The sequence below is a fragment of the Euleptes europaea genome, chromosome 1, assembly GCF_029931775.1.
Source record: "Euleptes europaea isolate rEulEur1 chromosome 1, rEulEur1.hap1, whole genome shotgun sequence".
In the NCBI taxonomy this organism is placed as follows: Eukaryota; Metazoa; Chordata; class Lepidosauria; order Squamata; family Sphaerodactylidae; genus Euleptes; species Euleptes europaea.
In genome coordinates this window covers 159,020,706-159,045,522 of record NC_079312.1, presented here as the reverse complement: position 1 = coordinate 159,045,522, position 24,817 = coordinate 159,020,706, and the positions used below count along the sequence as shown (strand labels likewise).

General features: G+C 42.0%; 2 protein-coding genes across 2 annotated transcripts in view; one reads left to right on the top strand and one right to left on the bottom strand.

Moving 5' to 3' along the window:
* PMEL (premelanosome protein) overlaps window positions 1-24,817 on the top strand; it is a 330,809-nt gene that overhangs the window by 260,476 nt on the left and 45,516 nt on the right. The window lies entirely within an intron of this gene.
* Window positions 546-24,817, bottom strand: RAB5B (RAB5B, member RAS oncogene family). Its single transcript, XM_056853749.1, has 6 exons — window positions 24,790-24,817; window positions 10,047-10,345; window positions 8,251-8,402; window positions 7,080-7,202; window positions 2,994-3,087; window positions 546-1,235 (listed from the first exon to the last, which is right to left on the bottom strand). The coding sequence occupies exons 2-6, from the start codon at window positions 10,207-10,209 to the stop codon at window positions 1,120-1,122; spliced, it is 648 nt and encodes a 215-aa protein (XP_056709727.1). The 5' UTR covers window positions 10,210-10,345; window positions 24,790-24,817; the 3' UTR covers window positions 546-1,119.

The following is a 24,817-nucleotide window of genomic DNA, read 5'->3' as shown; positions in this document are numbered from 1 at the left end:
CAGAACAAAATTCTATCAATGGACACCGCTGTGCATGCAGTATGTTATAATCAGGTGAAGGCTGAGCAGGTAGAACCTAATAATAGAAATCCCTATAGGCTCCTCCCCTATTGTAGGCCAAGGGAACTAAAGAGTTTGCACTTCCCTTCTTCAGCTAGCTGCTCTTTCTTGCTTTGAGGACAGAATACCCCTCATGGGGATGCTTGATCACTAAAATGCATGCTGCAGAAAATAACCTGAATGCCAGTGAGAGGAGACACACGCTAGCCTCTTGTCTTGGGACTTTAGCTGCGTAGGTCAATATGGACATTCCAGAAACAAGTCTCATCTCCCTCACCTGTCCTGCCCAATGGACTTCTAAGGCATCGATCAAGTGCTATTGGTTTTTTTTGGGAAAGCTGTTTCATACTCCATCCTCAAACACACGATTCTCGTGTTCACACCGCTGAGTCCTAGGGCCACATTCATGTCACAGCGAGAGTTCAGATATGAGCCCCCTCTCCAGCCCAGCTACAAAAGGCTGCCCTGGATAATTAAAAGACACTTAAGGACACTGCAGCTTTTCTGAACATTGAACACAGGAAATAAAAATGAACTCTGAGGGGACCTCTTCAAAAACCATTTCCCGAGGAAACCCATTAACCTTGCTCTTAAAAACGAAACTACAAGAATTAAGTTACCCCTCACCTTTGACCCTCCCACACAGCATTGAACAAAAGAAAGGGAGGTAGAGGTGGAGAGAGTAGGTTATGGGACCGAGAACACATTTTATCGGTGATAGGGGAGGAGAGACAAAAGGAGGAATATTATCTGGGAGAAAACAGTAGGAGAATCCAAGTAAGTAGGTAGCTATTTGCACCTATAATACAAAGTGAAGAAGAGTTTTTTTGGAAGTTAAGTCCCCGGTCGGTCTATCTCCACTTTCCTTGGGGTGGTGGTAACAGACGTCTGGTGGTGGTTTCTGAAGCATTAGAAGTGCAGTTAAACGGAGCTCTCAGGAGAAGGAAGGGGGCCGGCTTCCAAACGCGCCGATGCTGTTATTAGAGGTGAGGTGTGGCGGAGTGGGGTGGGAATGGAGGTTATATCTTATCTCTCGCTGGCTGCTTTGAGCGCCACCATTTAGTTGCTACAACACTGGCTCTTGTTCTGCTGGGACTGCTCGTGAAGGTCCACGCCTCGATTCCGACCAACGGCACCACCTGTGCTCTGGGGCTCACTCTTTGGCAACTTCTTAGCTAGAAAGAGGGAGAGAAAAGACTCAGCATGCGCCTGGGTGGATTACCAGATCCTCATTTAACCCCCACAAAGGAGGCTAAACTCAAAGGTAAAATTCTGTAGTAGAATTTAGGATTGGTTCACACAAGGTATTTTGTTCCATATGCATGCAATACCGACCATCCCTGAGTATGCCTTGCATGAATACAGCTGGTAAGTTTATTGTATAAGGCCATAGACCGCTACATTCTAAAACAATATAGACAGGTTAAAATATCCAAAACCAGAATCATAGAAGGAATGCAGAAATGAATACACAGCTGGTAGCACAACCAATGGAGTCCACTAATTGCATAAAGTCTTGCATGAACCACAGGCAACATAAAGAGGGCCAAAACCGTACACAAAGCAGTAACTTCCAGAAGAGTTTGATCATTATACATACTAATAGAACTCTTTCATTTCTTTTAGTGGCGATTTTGATGGTGCTTGGGCACGAAGAAACTTCCTAATCCCACCTAGTTTTAATGCTTCAAAGGTTATTCCCAACAAGACAGCCAAAGGTGCTTGTATTAATGAGCTTTTGTCCCAAGGTAGTGTTTTCCACAGTAGTGGCTGAAAAAGGGCCACTGACCAAGTTTGCCATCACTCCAGTGCCTTATGAAGGGGCTGCATGTACAGATAATGGAATAGCAAGCTTGCTTGAAGAAATATTATCTTAAGGAACCCAACTACCATGGATACATTTAGGCTAAGTGGAAATAGGAGATGGGAAATTTGGAAGCAACATACGGTTGGACAGCAAGACAGAGCCAGAATTTCAATGGGCTAAAGGGCAAAGCCAGGACTCTTCATGTGTCCACCCAAGCTAGAATTATAAGGAGGTATCTTGCTCTGAGAACCCAAACTGGTGAGAGATGGAAGAACACATTCCCTTAGCTTCCCCAAGGACTCAAAGTTGGACAACAGTTTTATGATTGTTCACACAGCAATTTACAACCTTGAGTATATTTGAAAAAATAAAAAATAATAATTCTTGAAGGGTATTATTTGATTTAGGAGATATAATAAAATTAAACAAGTCTTTTTATTTAAAGGATCTAATGAAGGCGAATTGGTAGTACAATATTTGATTATTGTGTACTATTCTTAAATCTTTATGTGATATGAGTTTTTAATTTTTCCTGAATTTGGCCCCTGAGAGCCTCCATCCTTCCAATGACATAGTATCCACCCAGCTAGATTTGAATCCAGTAGCACCTTAAAGGTAAAGGTCCCCTGTGCAAGCACCGGGTCATTCCTGACCCATGGGGTGATGTCACATCCCATCGTTTCCAAGGCAGACTGTTTATGGGGTGGTTTGCCATTGCCTTCCCCAGTCATCTTCCCTTTACCCCCAGCAAGCTGGGTACTTATTTTACCGATCTCGGAAGGATGGAAGGCTGAGTCAACCTTGAGCCAGCTACCTGAAACTGACTTCCATTGGTATTGAACTCAGGTCGTGAGCAGAGCTTGAACTGCAGTACTGCAGCTTACCACTCTGCGCCACAGGGCTCTTAGTAGCACCTTAGAGACCAACAAAATTTTGGGGGTATAAGCTTTCAAGTGTCAAAGCGACCATCATCAGATAGGAGTTGGAATGGAGATCTGAGTCCTTCTATCCCATTAAGAAGGTGGGAGTGGTGTTGCAAAGAAGGAACTCAGTATGCAGAGGTACAATGCGCATAGTACTTAGCTTGATTAGAGCAGAGGGGAAATGAGATTCTGGTTGGAGTTACCTATCGCCAGGAAGAGATCATTAACATTCATTGCTGTCTTGGCTGATGTCTCCATAAACAACAGACTGTTATCATCTGCATAGGCCTGGGCCTCCTGAAAGAGAATCAGGGACAAATCAGAAGTTATACTTACAGAGGCAAGGATCATTAGACAAAACAAGCTGGAAGCCTATGAGGAATCATAATGAGGATAAACGATATCCTCAAATAGCACAGTTAAACAAGATTGGTAAGTTCCAGAGCTAGGCGAGTAGGCTCCTGGTTCACCTTGCCATGAACTTCAGCAGATTTGTACAGCTGCACAATTGTCCTATAGCACAAACTGCTGAGATTTGGGACTAGGTGAGCAGGAAGCTCCTAATTAGTACTGAACTTGAACCTTCCAGTGCAGGAGGGTGGTTTTTCTACCTCTCCTCCCAGTGCTGTTCAGGGACGAGGGTGGTGGCATGAATTCTCTGACCCTAGTTTCAAGCCTCTGCTTTCCAGGATATCAGAAGCTGTTAAGGATTCTGTCCCTTCAGTTTCAAGAATCACGAGCACATGCACACACAATTAGGATCAGTGTAATGATGTGTTTTTCCTATAATCCTACTCCATTTCCCTACCAGGTAGTAACTACCCTGTAAAAGCATACACCATCCTGGAAAGACAGGGGGAGGGCAAGAGCCAGGGGATGAATACTGTGAAGCACACAACTCCAGACCCTGGTCAGACTAGTTATCTCCCCTAGGGCATTATAAACAGTCAGGAAAATAAGCCAATTTCTCTCCCCCCCACCTCACAGGCTTTGCCACTCAATTGCTCTCAATGTCCTCCGCAAGTTTTGGAGGAAAATGAATATGCCCTGTGCTTGTTGAGCTAAAAAAAAGTAACATTTTTTTCTGCATACCTTGGGAATCCCATGTGTACGAAATCCCTATCCTACGTGTGGGGGGCCCTGTTTCACTGCTCTGTTGATAGGGTTGGGACCATCAGGTTCACTAGTAGAAGAATTGATAAAGCAGGCAGACAGGATTTTCAACATGTATGTTCCACATAACGCAGGACTCTTCAGGATATACAGTAACCTGCTCAAACCCAACCACTAACCTCAAGCAGGCCCAGGAAACTGGGAGCAGAGAAAGGGATAAACACACAGCACTTGATAGCAACTTACTGGTATTACAATAAACCAGCTGGAAGAACACCATAGACTTCTAAAACTAGCTGACTACAACTACCTCTAAAATCCTTGGGGGATGGAGAGGCAAAAGGGAAACACTCGTGTGTACCTCCCACAGTGTGGCACAGAAAGTTTGCAATGTTGTGGCTGAATGAAGCTGTGAAAGGTGACATCTCTGAGATCAATACATGTGAGATTTTACAAGAGGAAGTATGGAAGCAAGATTTTACCATCCTGAACTTTTGGGTCTGATGCAATCATTGACTCCTCTGACATTTAAGATAGGAAGAAAATCTCCATTCTTAGAAATGGTGAGATAACAAGTGCAAAATGCTAGACCCCTTTGGAAGTTTATCATCTTTTAGTAGGAAGGGGCCAATCGCAAGCAAAACGGTACGGTGGTGGGAGTATACTTCAATACAAACAGAACTGTTGTATACCCCAACTAGATGGCAGTAAGGATCTAAGTGTTGTCAATGATAGCGTCCCATGCTGGCAGGTGGTGACAATTTTACTCACTCTCTCATTGACTATTCTAACATTTGGCTTATTGGTCTTTTTGCTTCTACTTCAACTGATTATCTGTCAGTTCTTCTGCTCACTCAATTTTTCTTTCATCACATTTCAATCTTGTAACACTTGTATACATTTCTCCTCATGATCTTTCCTTTCTTCTCTTCTGTCTCAAGCACTAATCCTTTTATTAAAACTGCACGCCCTTGTGCCATTTCTTATCTCCATTCTTCATCTCTGGCAGCTCCTTATGCATTTTTTCCCTTTAGATATTCAGTTGGCTCCTTTCTGCACAGTTGGAATGCCTTTTTTTCTTTTTCTTCCTGATACTGGATTTAATTCTCTTTGTACTTGTACATTAACTATTGAATTGGCTCTGCTTTAGCTTTATCATTATTTTAGTCTGATCTTAGCCAGTGCAAATTCTTTCAAAGATTCTGAGACTGCAAGCAGGGAAATGTAGGATTTTATTCCTGTACAGCATCTAGTATGTTGTTGGGACACAAATAATTAACGATAATGATGGAGGGATCACACTATCTTTTACAAGTAAGCAGACATGTGGGTGCAATACCAAATATAGTTTTGGAATCTTTAGTATCTCTTGGTATGTTACTTTAGATTCACAATTCTATATACACACAAAATAGGAAACTCATTTGTTAATACTGGCATATTGAGACCTGATTGAAAGTAGAAGTCATCTTTTAGAGAATGTAAGGTCAAGTACCATCAACTAAGTTATTAGAAAATTTGACTACACCAATACTGCACCCTACTAACTATATTCCCATTAATGATGGCCATATGCAGCTTTTATGTTATCACTGTGAAAATGATACCCGTGCCAAAGGTACAACTAAAGTCATATGTCTGTTTTTCCCTACACCATGTATAAACAGTTCTTTCTACTTTTAAGTGGTGTGGAATCTAGACTATGGCACAGAATTCAATATGATTTAATAGCAGCAAGCTTTTAAACCCATGGATGTGAGGAAACTGTTTGAAGACATCAGGGCAGCAACTGCTGAATATTTAAACCGAGGGACCATTAAACAATGAAAGCTGAAAGATGGTATAAGAGCACACAGATGTTGGCGGAGGAGGGGTGACTACAACATATATTGCTAAGGTGTGCACATTTTTACATTGTTTTAAGGAAGTTCTGCACAAGTGTCAAAAAGTTTTCTCAAAAGAGCCCTTACAAAAAAGCACTGTAGTAACCCAACACCATCTTTCAGGTTTAGCAATAAGCGCAACTCATAAGGCTGATTTCTTAAAGTAACAGATAAAAACGCTGGCATTACTAAAGCACTATCATAAAAATTTCCTTTTTTTAACGTTACATATCTTAAGGATTCACAGAGGAGGATTATATCCTGGCATAGAAGGTTCCCAACTATGCTCCAGAACTCAGAGAACCAAAGCTAAATGGTAGAGCACATCTTTCACCCATAGAAGGTCTCAGTCCCGTAAAAGGATCTTCAATAGAAGTCTCCCACCATCCTGGTGAAAGCTGCTGCTTGTCACACACATACATGAACCTTTATTGGCATAATAACCACATTGCCAGATGCATTTGTACAGGCACCTTAAAGGAAAAATCATGTTCCATCATAAAATGATAATCAGTTAAGATCAGTATATAACTAACATTAAAAAAGATCTTCTCATATTTCAAGCCATCTGGACCCATTAATAACAAATACACTGAAACATCTCTATGGTCACCATTCTTGTCCTATGCCATCATTTTCTCTCCCTCTTTCTTTTTAACGATTGCAAGAAATTCAGCGACATGCTCGGTGACTTCTGGGGTTTTAGCCATCAATAAAAATTTGATACTCTTGTCTGCTGGATTTTTTTGGACTTGAAGATGAGGATTAATTAGATGTAAACGCTGTTGAGTAAAGAATGGACAACTGCTGCTTGTCTAAGCACATACTACTGGGCCAGATAAACTAGTTGTCTGATTCAGTACAGCCAGTCCAATTGGGGTCAAATCTACCCTTAGACCAAGGCTTAAACTGTGGGTCACGACCCCATATGGGATTGCGTAACTGAATGTGGAGGTTGCGAAAAAATTGATTTATCATCAATAAATGTTTGATTTGTATACCTATTTTATATACCTATATAACCCAGGGTCGCGTAAAAAATTATCTGGCGAAAAGGAGTCACGAGTGGAAAAAGTTTAAGAAGCCCTGCCTTAGACCACAACACTAAAATGAAGATCATTCACAAAGTGATGTCCATCATGGAATTCAAGCAGGCCTCCTCTAACGAATTAGGAGTGCTAGAACTACTAAGCCAGGGTGCAGGATTCCGGTAATTGAATTGCAGAAAACAAAGTCATCAAAATATGAAGGATCCCTGGAAAGACGCTGAGAAGCTTGAAGATTTCTACTTACTTCATATTCTACCATGCGCTTGTTGGCAAGATCAGCCTTGTTTCCCGCTAAGGCTATGACAATATTGGGACTAGCTTGCCGCTGGAGTTCTTTCACCCATGTCTTTGCTCGTGCAAATGTTTCCTGTTGAGAAGAACAGAGGTCAAATGTTCCATAAAAAAATAGATAGATGCTTCTTATCTGTTACCAATCTTCTCTCACACCTTACCAATACACATAAACAATGGATCAGTATACATACCACGGAAAGGCAGTGAGAAAGAAAGGTTCCTCTCACACATTACAGGAAACGTTAAAGAAAAGGTAAATCTGGCCATGCATTCAAAATTATACTTATTAAAATCCATAATTTGACAAGGTAAACAACAGGAGCCAAGATGGCCAATTCAACAAGGCTGTGATAAAACAGAATAACATGCAATACTAGAGGGGCGACCATTTTACAGATCAAGTACAATCAGGTGAATATTTTGAAGTGGGCCTTCTTCCAAATAGTGACTACTTTCAATTGATAATTTTATTTTTTATATAAGCTATTTTGGATGCCACTGGATCAAGAGCTGTTATGCAGTATATTATTTAAAAAAATAAAAACTCTTAAAAGTTTGTTGTAGTACAATTTTCCACTCCATATAATCGATAACAATCTTAAACCTAGTACCATGGAAGAAAGCACCTACTGAACTCAAAAGGTCTTTGTAACCTTGTTTCCTGAGAAGCCAGGCTGTAAGTTATACATTTATAAAGCCATTTCCAAACTAATTCGACCTCTTTGGGACAGTTGTATTTATACAGTGCAGCAAATAGATACTGTGTGCTCTAGTTCAAAGCACAGTACGGAATTTGTGGTCTCCAAAAACAGTCAACTACTCTTGCATAGGAAAGGTTTCATACAGACAAAGCAAGACGTCTGTCAGGCAAGAATCTTACATTCAGTAATCACGTGTTACAGTGTCCACGGTTTGTAAACAAAAGCTACCCATTAAATCTTTAGATGTTCTTTTCTCCAGCAGCCTCTACGTAAATTGGGAAAGGACGCTCAAAGAAATGGAGGCAATGTCAAGAGAAGCTTCTGGTAAGACTGCAGAACATTGGAAGAGAAAGCAAATCTCCAAATTTTTGATTTAAGGATGCTCTTCTCCCCACAAGCTAGCAAAGAGTGCAGGTTTACCTGGTTGGTTATGTCGTACACCACAATGGCAGCTTGAGCCCCTCGGTAGTACATAGGGGCCAAACTGTGATATCTCTCCTGGCCAGCTGTGTCCCAGATCTCAAACTTTACCGTTGTATCATCTAGGCATACCGACTGTGTGAGGAAAGCCGCTGTGAAACAAGAAGGCAAAGGGCTGGCTTAGGAACTCACAAAAGCAGGAAGATCATATAAGTTCAGATGTCTGTGTTTATGACAAGTCACTGAAATTCTGGTGAACTAGTTACATGGCCACGGAGAGACGGCAATCCAAGTGTGCTCTTAACTTACATGGCAAACGAAAGCCATTAGATGCCATTAAAACAAACACCAGACAGCCTAGGCATGAAATTAGATAAAAAGATGAGGAAGCAAGGCATGTATGTGCAAAGTGTGAAACTTCTGCCCAGCACTTGCAAGTCACCTAACACACGTCAAGTAGTAATGTGATGCAGCCTTCCAAGATCTATAATTTTAGACCTCATGTGCAAGACCTCATGTCCTATATAAAATGCTGCCAGTATGCAAAAATATTGTATCTCCCCCTCCACTCTTAGGCTGGACTTGATGCCCCTCCCTACCTAACCCCCACTGGAAAATTTGCTTCCCATAAAAGACAGTCACGTAATAGTGATAAGATCTTAATGACTGAGTTCTCTCAGAATTATCTGAGGAAAGGTTTCTAAAAACAACTTTCAAATGTACTGTGTGCACGCACATACACAGCTCAACATTTCTCCATGAACATAGGTAAAAGATTCAAAGATCTCCAGGAATTAAAAAAAAAAAAAAACTTCTATTTTCTATGCTTCCCAACTGCTTTTGCTAAAGCTAAGAATCCAAGTACTGTTTTAAGGAACATATTATTTTAAAATCCATCATTAAAACCACAGAATGATTTACTACACTAGGCAGCAGATTGCAATAGGTTGGCTCAAATACTTTGGCAAACGAAAGAGAGTATGTGGGAGGCATCACTGTCAGCTTCCTCTTCCCAGTGCCACCTGTGTCTGCCAAAAAACTATTCTGGAAAGTTGGAGGGCCTCAAGAAAAGCATAGGGTGCGGGGAGCTGCAGCAAGAATGATGTGGCGGGGGGGGGGGGGGAAATCAACAATCTCCCCCACTCTTGTGCGAGCGTTTCTCCATTTGAGAAATGATGCGAAGGGGCTATTTCTGCCACTCCCGTGTTGCACAGCCCGCACACTGCATCCCATGCTGTCTGCAAGGGTCTTTCAGCTCGGAGGGGGGAGAGTGTGTGGGCCAGCAGACATCTTTTCTGTTCACTTCATTTGTGAAGGACTGAATCCAACCTAATGCTTATTATATTTTAACTGTATTTTTAAAAAATCATTTAAACTTAAAGAAGTATTAGCTTAATAAAATATTGGTTTACAAAAAATGGTTATGGGCCGGTGTGTTGTAACGATATCAAATACTGTAGGTGCAACAGCTTTAATATTCTGTATTATGGGTGCTTTATGTTGTTGTTGTCATTCTCCCCCAACTACAGTGCTTACTACCTTTCAGAGTGCATGATCAGCTGGTGGGGTACAGCTACCCACTTGCAGTTTGCAACTTTCCAAGGGACTGTGGAAGTGCCAAGCTAGCACAGCAGCGTCTATGGTTCTGAGTAAAGGTGACAATTGAGTACTATGTTTCAAAGTGAATAACCATGCCTGGTGGAGGTAGAAATAGATTCACTGGGCTCTAGCTGTACTTCTCTAAAGTTTGGGCCACAGATTCTTTTTCCTTGGAGAAGAAACGCCTGAACACTCACCACCTATGGTGCTCTCCTGGTACTCGTGGAATTGACCCTTGACGAAACGCAGCACCAGGCTGGACTTGCCTACTGCTGATTCACCCAGCAGTACTAGCTTGAACTGACAGATCTTGCTGGCTTGTGATTGACCATTTGGCCTGGCAGCTCCTCTGCTGGTCATGGCCTGGATTCCAAGAGCAGCCTGTGCCCCAGCCGATGCAAAAACCTACCAACCGCTGACCAGATGTTGTGAGCAGAAGGATGTTTGGTTTAGAACAGGTTGACAACCTCCTCCAACAACAGTTAAGTGGCTCCTTCTGGAACATAAGAGGAAAGCAGTGGTCAACATACTAGACAGAGAGATACTGTGAAAGCTTTGATAGAAACCTAATGTAAACACATTAACGAGATTCAGCAATACTGAACACTACTTCAATTTCAATAAAACCTAAATAATGGGAAAGCCAGCCAGCCCCAACCTTGGTCTCAGTAACACAGATCCAATCATCCACCAATGGAACAGGACTCCTTGCGGGATGACTGGATCCATACCACTGATTCTGAGGCCAAGGTTGAATCTTGGAGGAAGACTTCAAACTCAATGAAGTAGTAGGCTAGTGGTAGGATCCTCTCCTTTACCTCCATCTACGAAACAGGGGACCAGCCCTGCAATAAGGGGACGTGTGAGAAATGGAGACACTATTCTAACAGATGCCAAGTGAGAGTCCAACAAGGAAGGAGAGCATTTAGATCATAATAAAAGCAGTATAATAAAAGCAGCAAAATAAAAGCAGCATAATAAAAGCTTGATGCCCAGAGACCACATGATCCACACACTATACTCAGCAGGAGAAAAAGTTTCCTGAGACCTCCTGCATTTTACTTACAGAACCCATTTGAAAACTGGAAACGTCAAATCCAAGAGAACCTGCTGGTTCCTTGGAAATCTAGCCCAAAGAAAGGTGGTCCATCAAAGTTCCCTTTGGGTAAAATCTCCTCCACGTGCAGTGGAGCTGTGTGAACAATGAATCAGCAATTCCTCTGGATGCCTTTCTTGCTCACATTCCTAAGGATGTGGCAAGTGACTCCTGGACCGAAATGCTTATCATGTGGTAAGAAGACTGAACAGGCAACATCCCTGACCTCATCCAGAGTTGCACACTAGGACAGAGCATAACATCTCAGCTACACTAGGAGGCATCCATGTAGCTCGTAGCCGAAAAGTCACAAAGATCAGAATGCTCTTCTCTATGCTTCCTTTTCACCAGGTGAATTCTCTTTACAACAGATGCCTGCTTTACAGATGAATCACTCTACTAGAAGCAACATCGTACACAAGATGATTTCAAGATCTCAAACACCCAGAAAATGTGACCAAGAACTTTCTCAGTGGCATCATGATTGTCTTTCTCCCCAGGCATACTTGTTTCCTAACTTGGTGCAAGCTGTGACCCATACCCAGCCACACACACAATATTTGCTTTCCCAGAAAACATGGTCATAAACAAAGCAACATATGAACCCACATGCTCAGCCACTTTTTTTTTTGCTGCCTCATTTTGCTTGTATTCTTGGTTCACAAATAAGAGGAAGCAGGACTGTAATGGGTCACATAATGCTTTATTTCATAATGAAAGTGCACCTGAAGCCTAGGAAAAACAGTCTATTCTACTGACTATCAACAAGTGGACCAAAATGACCACATTACAACTTGTGCAGATGCAGAAAGGCATTGATGGGAGATGTCATTCTTTTGAGAAGACTGATCAAAATGCTAGCCCACCCCAAACCAAAGACCACTGGACAAGTGTGATAGCAAATATACATTCACACATTTGCATTACACAAGAAAGTCATGTGGCAAGTACTTCCATCTACCTTTTGCTTCTCAGCTGTATGCTTTGGAGACAACTCTTCGGTATGAGGCCACATGATGAATGGCACTAAAGCATTCACAAGTGGCAGCTCCAAAAAAATAGCACAAAGTTACCCAGAGAGATGAAAAGGCTAATCCCAATTTTAAACCCAGTTTCTTGGGAATTTAGTCATTGGTCACATTGGATACAACACATGTATGAAGCAAAAGAGTAGGATCTGTGTCAAATGGGCCAGCCCACCAGGTGACGTCTAGAAACATTACCCAGACTTCTGGCTTTTTAAATCATAACAAGAAATTAGTAATGGTTTCAGTTTCCACACTATGAATCCAAGAACCTTTCCTAAAGTTGAAGACAAGGTAATTTCACAGTGGGTAGCCGTGTTATCATAGGGTTTTCTAAACATAGGGTTGACTAAACTGAGGCTGTCGTATTTTGGTCACGTCATGAGATGACAAGAGTCACTGGAAAAGACCGTCATGATAGGAAAAGTTGAGGGCAGCAGGAAAAGAGGAAGACCCAACAAGAGATGGATTGACTCAATAAAGGAAGCCACAGCCTTCAATTTGCAAGATCTGAGCAAGGCTGTCAAAGATAGGACATTTTGGAGGACTTTCATTCATAGGGTCGCCATGAGTCGGAAGCGACTTGACGGCACTTAACACACATAACACACACACAGCCGTGTTAGTCTGTCTGCAGTAGTAGAAAAGGGCAAGAGTCCCGTAGCACCTTAAAGACTAACAAAAATATTTTCTGGTAGGGTATGAGCTTTCGTGAGCCACAGCTCACTTCTTCAGAAGTGGCTCACGAAAGCGCATACCCTACCAGAAAATATTTTTGTTAGTCTTTAAGGTGCTACTGGACTCTTGCCCTTTTCTACTATTGAAGACAAGGGTAACTCTTGTGAAACATTTGCATGTCAGAGAAAGGTTTGGACTAGCTGTGCCAAGCATAAGATTTTCTATGTGGGGTACAATTTTGATTTGGGGTGCAATTTTGATTTGGAGAACCTTTCAGATTAGCAGGATGGGATTGTGTGTGTTAGTTTGACTCTCTCTAGAATCTTCAACCATTGTCAGATTCTGCTTGAAGCATCCTTACACTGGAGTGATCTTGGCTGAATGAATGACAAGCCCAATTGCCAAAGGTACTCTAGGGTTTTGTATCAAAGTCAAATAGGTACCAGGTTTATTGTCAGATTCATCTTCCCCACCTATTTATATATATATAGCTAAACCCAAATCCTGGCCAGAAGCACTACCTAGAATTCACACAGGTGTTCTACATGTCGAATACAGAATAGCTGCATGCTAAAGCATGGTATAGTGCTTAGAACGTTGGATGAGAATCTGGGAGACCCACTGGTGATTCCCCCCTCTGCCACGGAAGCATGCCAGGTGACTGTGGAACAGTCATATACTCTCAGCCTATCCTACCTTCACAAGGTTGCTGTGAAGATAAAACGAATAAGAGAAGAACTATGTAAGCTGCTTTGGGTTCCCCAGACGAGAGAAAGGTGATGCATAAACAAAGCAAATAAACACTGAAATCTGCATGGTGAAAAAGCAAGCTCTCCAAAGCACTCTACAGCATATGCTAAGTGCAGAACACAGTTTTTAATTTGTATTCCCAGTTTTACTGGGTAGCAAGGCATATACTTAACAGTCAGGTTCTCTTTAGCGGAGTCTGCTAAACTAGGAAAATGCTTCCTTCCTTTTCTAAGAGCTTTCTGAAGAGAGCAGTTGAGCAATGACCTTGCAAGCATCCTGTCCAAGTTTCCTGGGGAGAGCCCTATGCATTTCTAGAAAACAGGCCTAAACAGCTGGCACCAGCCTATTCAGAGAAGCTTGCTGAAGCGACACTGTGCACTTAGTTTCAGGCAGAGATTGTAGCCTGCTCACAACAATTTTTCTGAAATGCAACCATAATTTTCAGGTATCTCCAGCAGTTTTTACATGCCAATACAAACACACATATTTATTACCTGCATTCTGACAAGATTTCCCACTCAAAGGACCGCTCAGGACTTGAATCTACAACAAGCTTACTTTCTAAAAGTAGACAGATTTTTTTCGATTACCGTAATCTACAAGGGAACATATGACAGCTTTACACCAAACCACATGCACTGGCATTAATCCATGTTGCACAAATTATAAGAATCCAGAGAATCCTCACATAATACTATGATATTGTTCTTCTTTTGGAAGCGAGGGCTGACTGGAAGCAAGGGCTGAGTTGAAACAGGGGATCCCCTTCCACATTTATTCTTCCCATTTTTTGGTGATATTTCTGGGGTACAAGTGAGGCTTCAAGGGAACCTGTCCCCGGCACAATCCATCTCCTTCTCTTGCCAACTGCTTTGCCAACAAAAGGGGATCCCTGTACGGATTCTACAGCTTTAGAGGGGACAATCCGCAGCGCAGCAGCCAACATGACCTCTCCCTTTGCCATGAGGGGCACAGGCCACAATTTTAGAGAACATTTTTTTTCTAGAAAAGTGCCAATCTGTTGTCATCATGTAAAATGCACCTTTTTGTGTAAAATGAACCTCATGAATATTGAGTATGACCCCAGAGAAACAGCTGATGCAAAACCTTTAGTCTCTGTAGTTTGACGCATAATCTCACAAGACCAAGGATCATGAAGAGTAATAGTTTTGCTCTTTTCTTAGGACACCAGGAGTACTTCTAAAGTGCATGATCATCCAACGATTACTATAATTCACAACAGCCATCCATTAAAGCAACCACCTCCAGAATGCCTGAGGTTGCAGATGAAGATTCTTCTTCCTATTTTATTAATCTTCAAAGCCACAAGGCATTGACACGTTCTATGAATCTAACACACACAACCCCCAACAGTTTTAAAACTGAGCCTGGAAATTCACCTATCCAGGCTAATTGGATAATAGACTTTCACTAGACCCAGAGGAAAAGACAAAAACAACAAAACCTAACAAGACCAAACTAATGCCCAATTAATTTTGTGGACTGCCTTCAGTTACTCCAGACCAGAGTTTCCCAAACTTTTTGAGTCATGGAGCACTTTTCAGGAGAGAAATTCGTCACAGAGCACTAATTTTCACCTAGCACCTATATACTAAACTGAATGACAGTAGTCTTTTTCTTTTCAATCTCTTCATGGAGCACTAGGAGATGTTTCGTGGAGCACCAAGTGGTCCTTGCAGCACAGTTTGGGAACCTCTGCTCCAGACGTTTTTCATCTTAAGTTACATTGTTGCCCAAAAATATTTTGCAATAACTCTAGCAATGCACATTTTCTGGCACTAATTCTTTGTGACAAACTGCTCAATGGGGATCCTAGCAAAACAGATTCACATCCTAAGATTTCCCTTTTTTAGGAAAATCTCCTGTTCTGGAGAAGAAGTCAAAGATCATTCTCCTATGCCATCTAATCAAAAACATTTAGCAGTGACTTCATTATGAAGTGCATTGGCTGTTGGACTAAAACAGTCAGAACAGTCTAAAGTTATAGTCAGACAGACAATCTCATTAGATGTAAAGAACAAACAAGAAAATGTGTTTAAATATAAGAATGAGCTATCAATGATAAAAATAAATTCACCCAGCAGAGTTTAAAAAAAAAATTAATCACAGACTAATGTGTTGGCTTACTATGAGGTTAACAGTGTCAATTACAGAAGTACAATTGTTCTGTGTGTGTTCAACACCAAATATGCTGTTATCCAAAGAAGTGTCAGCTTCTTTCAGCACCTGGATGTTACATGCATCAAACACATGCATGCCACTAAGTCTATCAAACAAAAGACTTGACATGCTTATGATAACTGGTGCTTCTTTTCTCTGCTTGTCTTTAACCTATTTAACAGCACTTTGTAAACATGATCTAGAAGCAATACAATAAGAGGTCTTCAAAAGGCAGAATCTGGATACAATTCCCTTTGCATACTTTAAATTTGGTACAGAATTATTTTTCCTAATAGTTAACATCTGTTATGACTAATGACAGTTGTAACCGTCATACTTAGCTAGAAGAGGTGATATGATAAAAAGATACTCAAGCAAAATGAACAAAGCAGTTTTTTATAAAGATAATTCAAATCAAACTGCAATTCTACGTTTATTAAAAGGTAAGCCTTATTGAACACAATAGGGATTCTTTATAATATATAAGGGGACTGGGCTATCAAAATAAGCTTTGCCTTACAACGAGTACAATAACTTGATCTATACAATCTGACCTGTTACTTCAAAAAATACATCTAGGAGGGATGGCTTTATATTATCTTTTCCTGTTCTACCAAGTCTAACCACCATTACAGAACTAATGCCAAATTTAAGAAGCTCATTTATCTTGGCCAACGAAAGCCTCTGCAATGGCCTACCTGAAACCCAAATCTAACTTTGTTAAATACTGGTCCTCTGAATACCTTCTCAATTCAGAAGAGATTCGTATTTTCTGGCAGTAAGTAAATTCTCTTTGATCTATAAGTAGGCCAGAGTATGTTAGTACTTTATGACAGAAAGTTATATTGTTTATTTACAGATAAGGTATACAAAGTACTTCCACATGCAAGTTTGTACTCTATGTTATCCAGTATTATACCTACCCTACGGAGATACAATAAACAAAGGACACATGAGGAACTCACATCCCCATTGGTCCTTATTTCCTTTCTGCGCCACCTCCTAATCCTCCACGTCTCTTCCCACCACCACCTCCGATGGTCCTGCCACCCTCCTGTTGCTGTTTTCTCCCCCTCCCCTCAGATGCTCCTTTTTAAAAAAAGTGCTTGGTTGTATGAGGTTGCTGGGTGTATAAGGTGTGACCCAAGTAGGGTTTTCAAGGCAAGAGACTAACAGAGGTGGTATTCCTTGGTCATCTCCCATCTAGGTACTAGCCAGGACAGCTCTGCTTAGCTTCTGAGATCAGACTAGCCTGGGCCAGCCAGGTCAGGACATGAAGTTGCTAGGGAATCCAATATTCCGGACCATGACTTTGTTCAGCTTTTTAAAAAAAGTTGCAATGCATATACATCATTTTTCTTTTATTTGGGTTTTTAAAAACTGCACAACTTTTTTCATTTTCAAATACATCCCCCTCCCCGCCCATCCCAGGCCCCACTGGGCAGATTTTTTGATCTACACTCTAGGGTCAGGTTCAGAACTGGATATACAGATGCTCAAGGAAGGTATCTCTGCTGAGCTCTTGTTATATAGTATCTGCAGTGATCTGCTATGCCAAGTTGCATACCACTCTACTTATACAGGAAGTGTATACAGTTAAACTCATTTCAAAAGCATAGTTTAGTCAATCCACATAGTCTGTGCTTGCTTCTTTGTGATACACCCCAAAGTCTCCCAACGCTTCCTCTGCACATAACCAGCCTTCCCTTCAGCTTCATGTAGGACTGAATACAAAATTAAAAACAGATGCTCTTGCCCCACTGAGGCACTCCTATGAACTGTATATTACTCAGCAGACAACTTTACCAACTAATCTCACTGAGGAAAAAGAGACATTTCTGAGACACCACCCATGCCTCCCACAGCTTTAAGTAGGGGCAAAGAATCATGGAGACTAACTGAAAGCAGCAGGGATACAATAACAACAGGTGGTATGTAACTAGTAATGTAGTTACAAAAAGGAAAACCCTTGGAATGAAGGCTATTTGAAATGATTCAGGTATTTACGGGGACAGATCATGACAGGTGATGACATCCAAGTAGTGCTGATTAACCAAATGCAACGAGTGACCTAATTAGTATCTTTTGTAGCAGAGGAACGCTATAGAAGTTACAAGTATCAATACACCAATTCAACTCTGTCAAAGCCACCACTGAACAGCCAACCGTATATGATGTTAACTGTGTTAACTCTGAGAATGTGGGGGGGGGGGAAAGAACTATAGCAACATATAATTTTTTAGAACAGTTGAACGAGAGGAGGTGAGGGAGAATTTGGGATTGTTTTCCTTTTCCCTGTATTTATCTTGATCTGTGGCTCTTCCTATGTCTCTTGTATTCATCTGTTATATGCTTGGTTATTTATTTATTTATTTTGTTGAAGGACACTAGTTTGGCTCTTATTGAATCCTCTGATGTACGTCCTTGTATTTTTGTACATGTGAAACCAGCATGTCAGATGGCTAGTTCTATTTTTGTCTAGTTTGGGTGGGCAAGATGCCCGCCTACCTCCAAGCAGAAGGAATCTTCACGGTAAGTAATCCAAGGTTCGTTCTCGCTCTGAGGAGAAGGGCATCTTGGAACTTGGGACTTCCAAAAGCTGTGTCCCATACATCTGTGCAGGAATAATCTTCCACCACGCTCTAAAGGACTCTTCGGCTGAAGGCTGCATCAGCTGAGGAAAATGAATTTATCTTGTATCACCTAATGAATCTAGAAATGGAGCACCATGTAGCCGCCCTGCGAATTTCTCCTACTGAAGCTTGGCACTCCAAAGCAATGGACATACCGGTAGCTGCACTCCAATTGTGCAGTGATGCTGGTGGATACTGACCTTGTAGGTTTGGGAATATTGGGATATTACTGGCCTTGTAGGCTTGGGAAATAGATTTCCTGATGTTATAACTGATGGCAGACCTAGACATTTTCTTCCCTTTGTTTTATTTTCTCTCCTGAGTCAGGCTCTTCAGAGAGGTCTATGGCCAAAATAGTTTTGGCCAGCAGGGATTGGTAGTCTTCGCCATTAAGAAGTCTAGTCTGTTTTTCTTGAATGAGAAAACGCCTCTTCTCATTGTCTGAAATATAGGATGGTGGGTTGTGGCCCACAGGATGGCAAAGGCAGGCGGCAGGCACCTGGGAAATACAGTTTTTCTGGCTGCTTTAATGGGTCATGGTCTAGAATATTCTCCTTGGGAAGTAGAAGGACCATCCTCTGATCCATCATCGGTTTTGGTGGCATGCCTAGGGGAGCTTGGGAGGGAGCCCTGTGATCCCCTAGATGAGGGAGGGGGAGAAGACTGTTTGATGGTCTGCAGTTCCTCCCTGAGGCCTTTCTGACGAAATCCATAAACTCCCCTGGACCTTGAAGAAACCCCCCTGTAACCTCAACAGGGGTGGTGGTGGTACATTACCCCTCAATGTCTTCTCCAATTCACCTGCTTGGCCCAGAGGGATCTTGTCCTGGGAGCTATGCATGCTATTGTTGCTGCTGTGGGCTGAACTGGCAGCCATTGGGGCCCTTGTAAGAGCGGGAACCTTTTTTGCGCCTTTTTTCTCTGGCGCTAATGGCAGCTTGCATTTTGGCAGCAAGGCTGCAACCGCTCACCCTCTCTCTTCCTCACCCTCTCCGGGTCTTCCTCCAAAAGAAAACCATCTCCAGTGGCTCCTCCCAGTTTGCCATAAGAGAGGGGTGGGAAGGGGAAAGGTGAGAGAGGAACGTAGTTGGAGAAAGGGTTAACAAGAGAAGCAAAAAGAACCATAGTTGAGAATTGAAGGTTTTAGATGGATAGATATGACTTAAGCTAGGAAAAAGAGGTGTTGCTAAACCTAAGGAAAAACCATTGTTGCAGAGAGCAACTTTTGCTGCTCTCCCCTCAGGAAGCAAACTGAGCTCAAGTGATACCCGCCTGAGAAACAGCAAGTGAAGAAATTTGTCCTGCTTCTCTGAGCAACTTGTAGGAATCACCCAAGTTCCAAGATGCCCTCCTCATCAGCCCGAGAATGGAAATGCTTTCTTATCAAACCCAAGGTTTTTTTACTGCTTTAATATAAATGTCATCATTTATAACTTAGCATATAAACTGTAATATTTACAAAATGTATAGATATAAATGCCTTACTTTACTACAAACAATTGTGAATCTACTCAATACCAAAGGAAGAAAGCTACAAAGTATTGCTCCCTATGCTCTCATAGCACATACATCTTAGTGTTTGCCAACTGAAGAAGTGGGAAAAGAGTTGAAAACAGAAAACACAAATTTTGTAGTAAACAAAAGGAAGCACATTATTTGGACAGCACTAATTTCGACATCAAGTTATAAAGTTTAACACTGAAATACACTAATGAAGAGTTCAGTGTTTATTCCCACATACATATTACAACAAATTTATTGCGGACAAAATTAGTCACATAACCTTGAAAATATGAAGTACAAAGAGAAGAATTACCTAAGTATGTAGGTTTTACTCAAACAATCTTTATACTAAATATTTTGAACAAGTAATATCTTTCCTTTAAATGCATTTTACTCATTCCAAAGGAGCAAGTATTTCACAGTAATTTGCTGCTGTCCGCCTCAAATTTTAAACGATTCCAACTGAAAAAAGTTTGATTTTTTCCTAAGCCCTCATATCTCTAATCAAACCCAAAATGCAACAAATAGCTACCACCGCAGCTAGCTTCTACTTGCTGGAATCTTCTGGAGCTCCACTTCCAAATATCTGACATTCCCAAGGCCTGTAACAAGCAGCCTTTGGTCAGAAGTCTTTACCCTCTTTATTTTTTTGGCCAAGCACACAAATTGTTGACCATAACAGATACAAATAGCCTTATTTGAATAGGGTTTGCCTTCACCAATTCAAGGACAAGCCTAGGAGATGTGAGATTACAAGTTTACCCCCATCCTATTGTTCTAGACTTGAAAAGAAAGTCTTTAATTACTGGCGGAGCAAGCTGGGAAGTTCAGTTTAGCAGGGACTTTGCATCAGGCACAGAGAACACATGCATTAGCAACTGAAAAAGTAAAGAAGATATATTCATCCTGGATTTCTCTCCCCCCCCCCCCATGGGCACACAACTCAGTTTAATCTTTTGGCCGTTCGCCTTGAGAGTCTTTAGTATTTCAACGGTTAACAAAATGATGGTAGGAGACAGTTAACTGAATAACCATACGTTTGAGCTTTAGAGCCTACCATATCAACAATATGTTGTTTAAGATTCAGATATGATAGCATTCAGGAAATCCTTATGTCAGACACAGTAACAAGTAACTCTACTGCAAAGCTTCCTCACCAATATTAAACTGTGTGAGAATAGTCCATACCCTCAACAGTTACACATTTAGTCGTCCAATAAACCACTGATATTTGTGATGAGACTTTCCAGGTATTAACTTTAAGGGGTGATTTCAACACACAAGGACTGCAGACCATACTGCCACTAAATTTATATCAAAGCACTGCCCACACCAAACCATTTTACTTAGCGTGCAAGGCTGGTTTTCTGCCAAAGCAACCAAGGTGAGCCCCTGAGGCAATGGCAGTTCTGCTTGGAGAAAGTGACAGGCATGTCATATGCCTGCACTGTCTCTCATACCCACACAGCTGGCAGAGCTAGTACTGGAAGAGCTACTGGGATTTTTCCCAGTGTATTTGGCCAAGTACAACCCTAAGCTCTCCCCTCATGTTGTTGTTTGCTGGCCTATCATCTTCACAGGTAGACATTTCACTTTTTTTAAGCAAAGAGGACACTGTTTATCAGAGATGAAGGACTCTTCTCATGTCTGCCTTAGATATATTTTGTCCCACTGTGTGCTGAGAGGTTGTACTTGCATTCCGTATCACAGGGCACAGCTCAGCTTCACCTGCCCAAGACTACAAGCCTGCCTGCTTACATAACTAGACATAATATAAAGGCATGTAGAGTAACATGCACAGGCCTAGTGCCTTATGACCGAGGTTCCAGCAAAATGGGGTATGCAAGACTGAAAGCTACTGGGCATATGCACCTTGATGGCATACACATACAATAAGCAACACATATACGTAAGCTTAAAAAAAAGACTTTACTGCCCCTCTGTCTATCAAATAGACATGATTTAAGGTAGGAATCAGTACTTGAGGTAGGGCTCAAGAGGATGATTATAGTTCTTCCTCCAACCCTATCACAGACAGGGAGGGGCTGTGGCTCAGTGGTAGAGCATCTGCTTGGCATACAGAAAGTCCCAGGTTCAATCCCTGCCATCTGCAGTTAAAGGGACTAGGTGATGTGAAAGACCTCTGCCTGAGACCCTGGAGAGCCTCTGCCAGTCTGACTAGACAATACTGACTTTGATGGACCAAGAGTCTGATTCAGTATAGGGCAGCTTCATGTGTTCAACACATAGCTTTGACTTTGAGGTAAACAAAATGTGCCTGCTTTTTCATCTACCATCAAATTTCAGCCTGCTAGCATAAAAAATCCTTTCCCCCATTTGGACTGGTAGCTATTTATCGGATCCTTTTTAACGTGAAGCTCTGACTAGCATAATAAACTCTTCACAGTAGAACTTCAACTTTTGATTATAAGGGACTGACTATTTTGCTAGTGCTCCAGAGTCCACAGTGACTTCTTAAAGCCCAGTTATGACAAACCTTTAAATGGTTTAAGCCCTACATGACAGATTACCTTGTACCCTGTACCCAATGCAACCCCCAAGAGAGAATACTCATTTTACAGTCTGTGCACTGTGCTTGAATTAATAACAAGTACACTTAAGTATCCATTCCATATTTATGGAAGAATGAAATTCAAATCTCAAGTCTGGGCATACATCTGAAGCAACACAAACTTCCTTTGTTTTGGATAGGTGACCTGGGTTAACAAAATATGTTAAAAATAAGTATACTGTTATGCTCAGAGCATCCAGAATAAGGTAGACTACAAGACTCAAAAAGACATCATATATAATTAGCCATTCAGTGAGAGTTATGTTTTATATATATAGATATATACACACATTACAAATCTGTCCAAACTCATTGTCAAAGGTCAGCCAAGGAGTCTTTATTGAGGGAACCACCAGTCAGTAAAGTCTGAACAGTGGGAACCTGCATAAAGATTTTCTCAATGGCTGCAGGGCTCTATAGAATCCCCCAGCACACGTGCACACACGTACACAGTGTGGATGGTTTCTTCCCTAGAGGGCTTTTCTAGAGACAGATAAAAGGCCTTTTAAAATTAAAAATTATCCCCAGTACCTTTGTTAATGGTTGCTGACTGCAAACTGTTTTTATATTGACTTTGAGTGTATTTTTCAAACCTTAGCAATTTAGAAAAGGTAATTTCCTCTTGAAGATCAGGAAAGACAATCTACCATCAACAATAGAAGGCTTATCAACTGGCATATTTCCAGCTGGTCTAAAGAGTCTATGACAAGCCTACACTGAATGACCTCATAACCCTCTGCAACATGATTTCCATGATTCATATCCTCTCTTGTCTTCTAAGTCTCACTAGTGATTTCACAAGAATACAACTTCACAGGGAGAAATACTAAGAGAATCGGGACAACACACTTGTTACAAAGCATTTTGAACTCTATAACCATGTACACTTGGAAGCAGCCATTCTTTTACCTAGCTCGGTACACATAGCCAGTTTTAGTTTTGTTATATGATGGAGGCATGAAAATTTCACATCCCTATTACGCCTTTATTTTTAGAAACAATTTCTTAGAGTATATGACAAATTAAGAATTTTCAACCTACTATCGGTGTTTATGTTTCCCCTGCAGTGTCACTGAGGAGTCCCAAATTTCCTTCACTTTGCTTCTCTGGGAAGCTTACCCTGCACCAATGCATTTTAACACAATCAGATTATAAAACCAGCAGATTATAAAACCCTTAAAGCAGGGAAATATTTATGACTTTCTAACATGTGCATCTCCAAAACAGGGACAGTTGCAAGGATTAGTGGAAGAATCACACATGCCCAACCAAAAACAAAACAAAATACAGGACTCCTTATGGATGCTAATTACACAATTGGTGGCTTTCCAATAAAAGGAACAAAAACCAAACTTTAAAAAGAGGCCTTGATCAACTGGTTAGCCTAAGGAAAAAATAGAAGCTTCAGCATTTATAGCAAGGCATGAGTGCTTAACTACCCTTTCAACAGGCAAGAGCCAAGGACAACTGTTTCAACAGGTCCATTTTATGACTATCAGAAACCAGGGTAGTTGCAACTTCACTGTACAAGTACACTGTGGTGCATACTGTACAAGAGGTGTTTTATACGATTTTCTACCACACTGTCACTAAGCCAAGATTTCACAACTAAAGACAAGAGATTCTGGAAGCACACAATCTGTTCTGCAGGGGCTGATATACCCAAGCCTTTAGATTCAGGAGCACACAGCAAGGCTACCCAAACATTAACCCGAAAGGTAACCACAACATCAAACTTACTAGAGGCTTACTGACACAGAGGCCATCAACCTAAATACCTGTCAGACGGTGTCCCAACCACAGCCCATAATACCCCAGGCTCCACAACACCCTCATTTTCTCTGGGAAGCCAGCCTTAATAACTCCGCGGCCCCCTACCTCGAAACGTGGAATACACACAATTAGTAAGCACACCAGGGACGAACCCCACCCTGCTGAAACATAGTCCCTGCTGACCCAAACCACATCCCCCACTAACCCAATTCGTGGCAAAGCAGCGCACGCACAATCTCATCCTCGAGCTGTCCCAGTACCAGGGATGGCCTTCCAACCTCCACCCTGCTTTCGCTTGCCCACCTTCCGTGGCTCCTCCACACCTCCTCGGCAGTCACGTTCAGCTGCCTGAACACACACCTCTCCTAGACAAGGGGGTCAGGCCAGCCCCACCCAACTCATCCCCCCAGGCCTCCGTCCTCCAGACCACCTACCCAATCCACTCCGACAGCCCGCCCGCCCCTGGAGCCACAAGACGAGACCCACTAAGCCCACCCACTCCCTTCCCCAGCCAGGGGGGGCCCCAGCTTTTCTCACCCCACCACCCGGGTAACCAGGCAACTGCCGGTCCCCTCCCCCCACGCCGCGAAGACACACCCTCCAGCAGATCAGCCATTGCCACACAGGGCCACCCCCTTCCCCGCCAGGTACCTGAGGCGACTCTTGCTCCCCCCCTTCCCAGCCCCCCTACTCTCTCACACACAAACAAACTACCTCAACCAAACCCACCACTGTGCCGGAAGGAGGAGCGAGAATG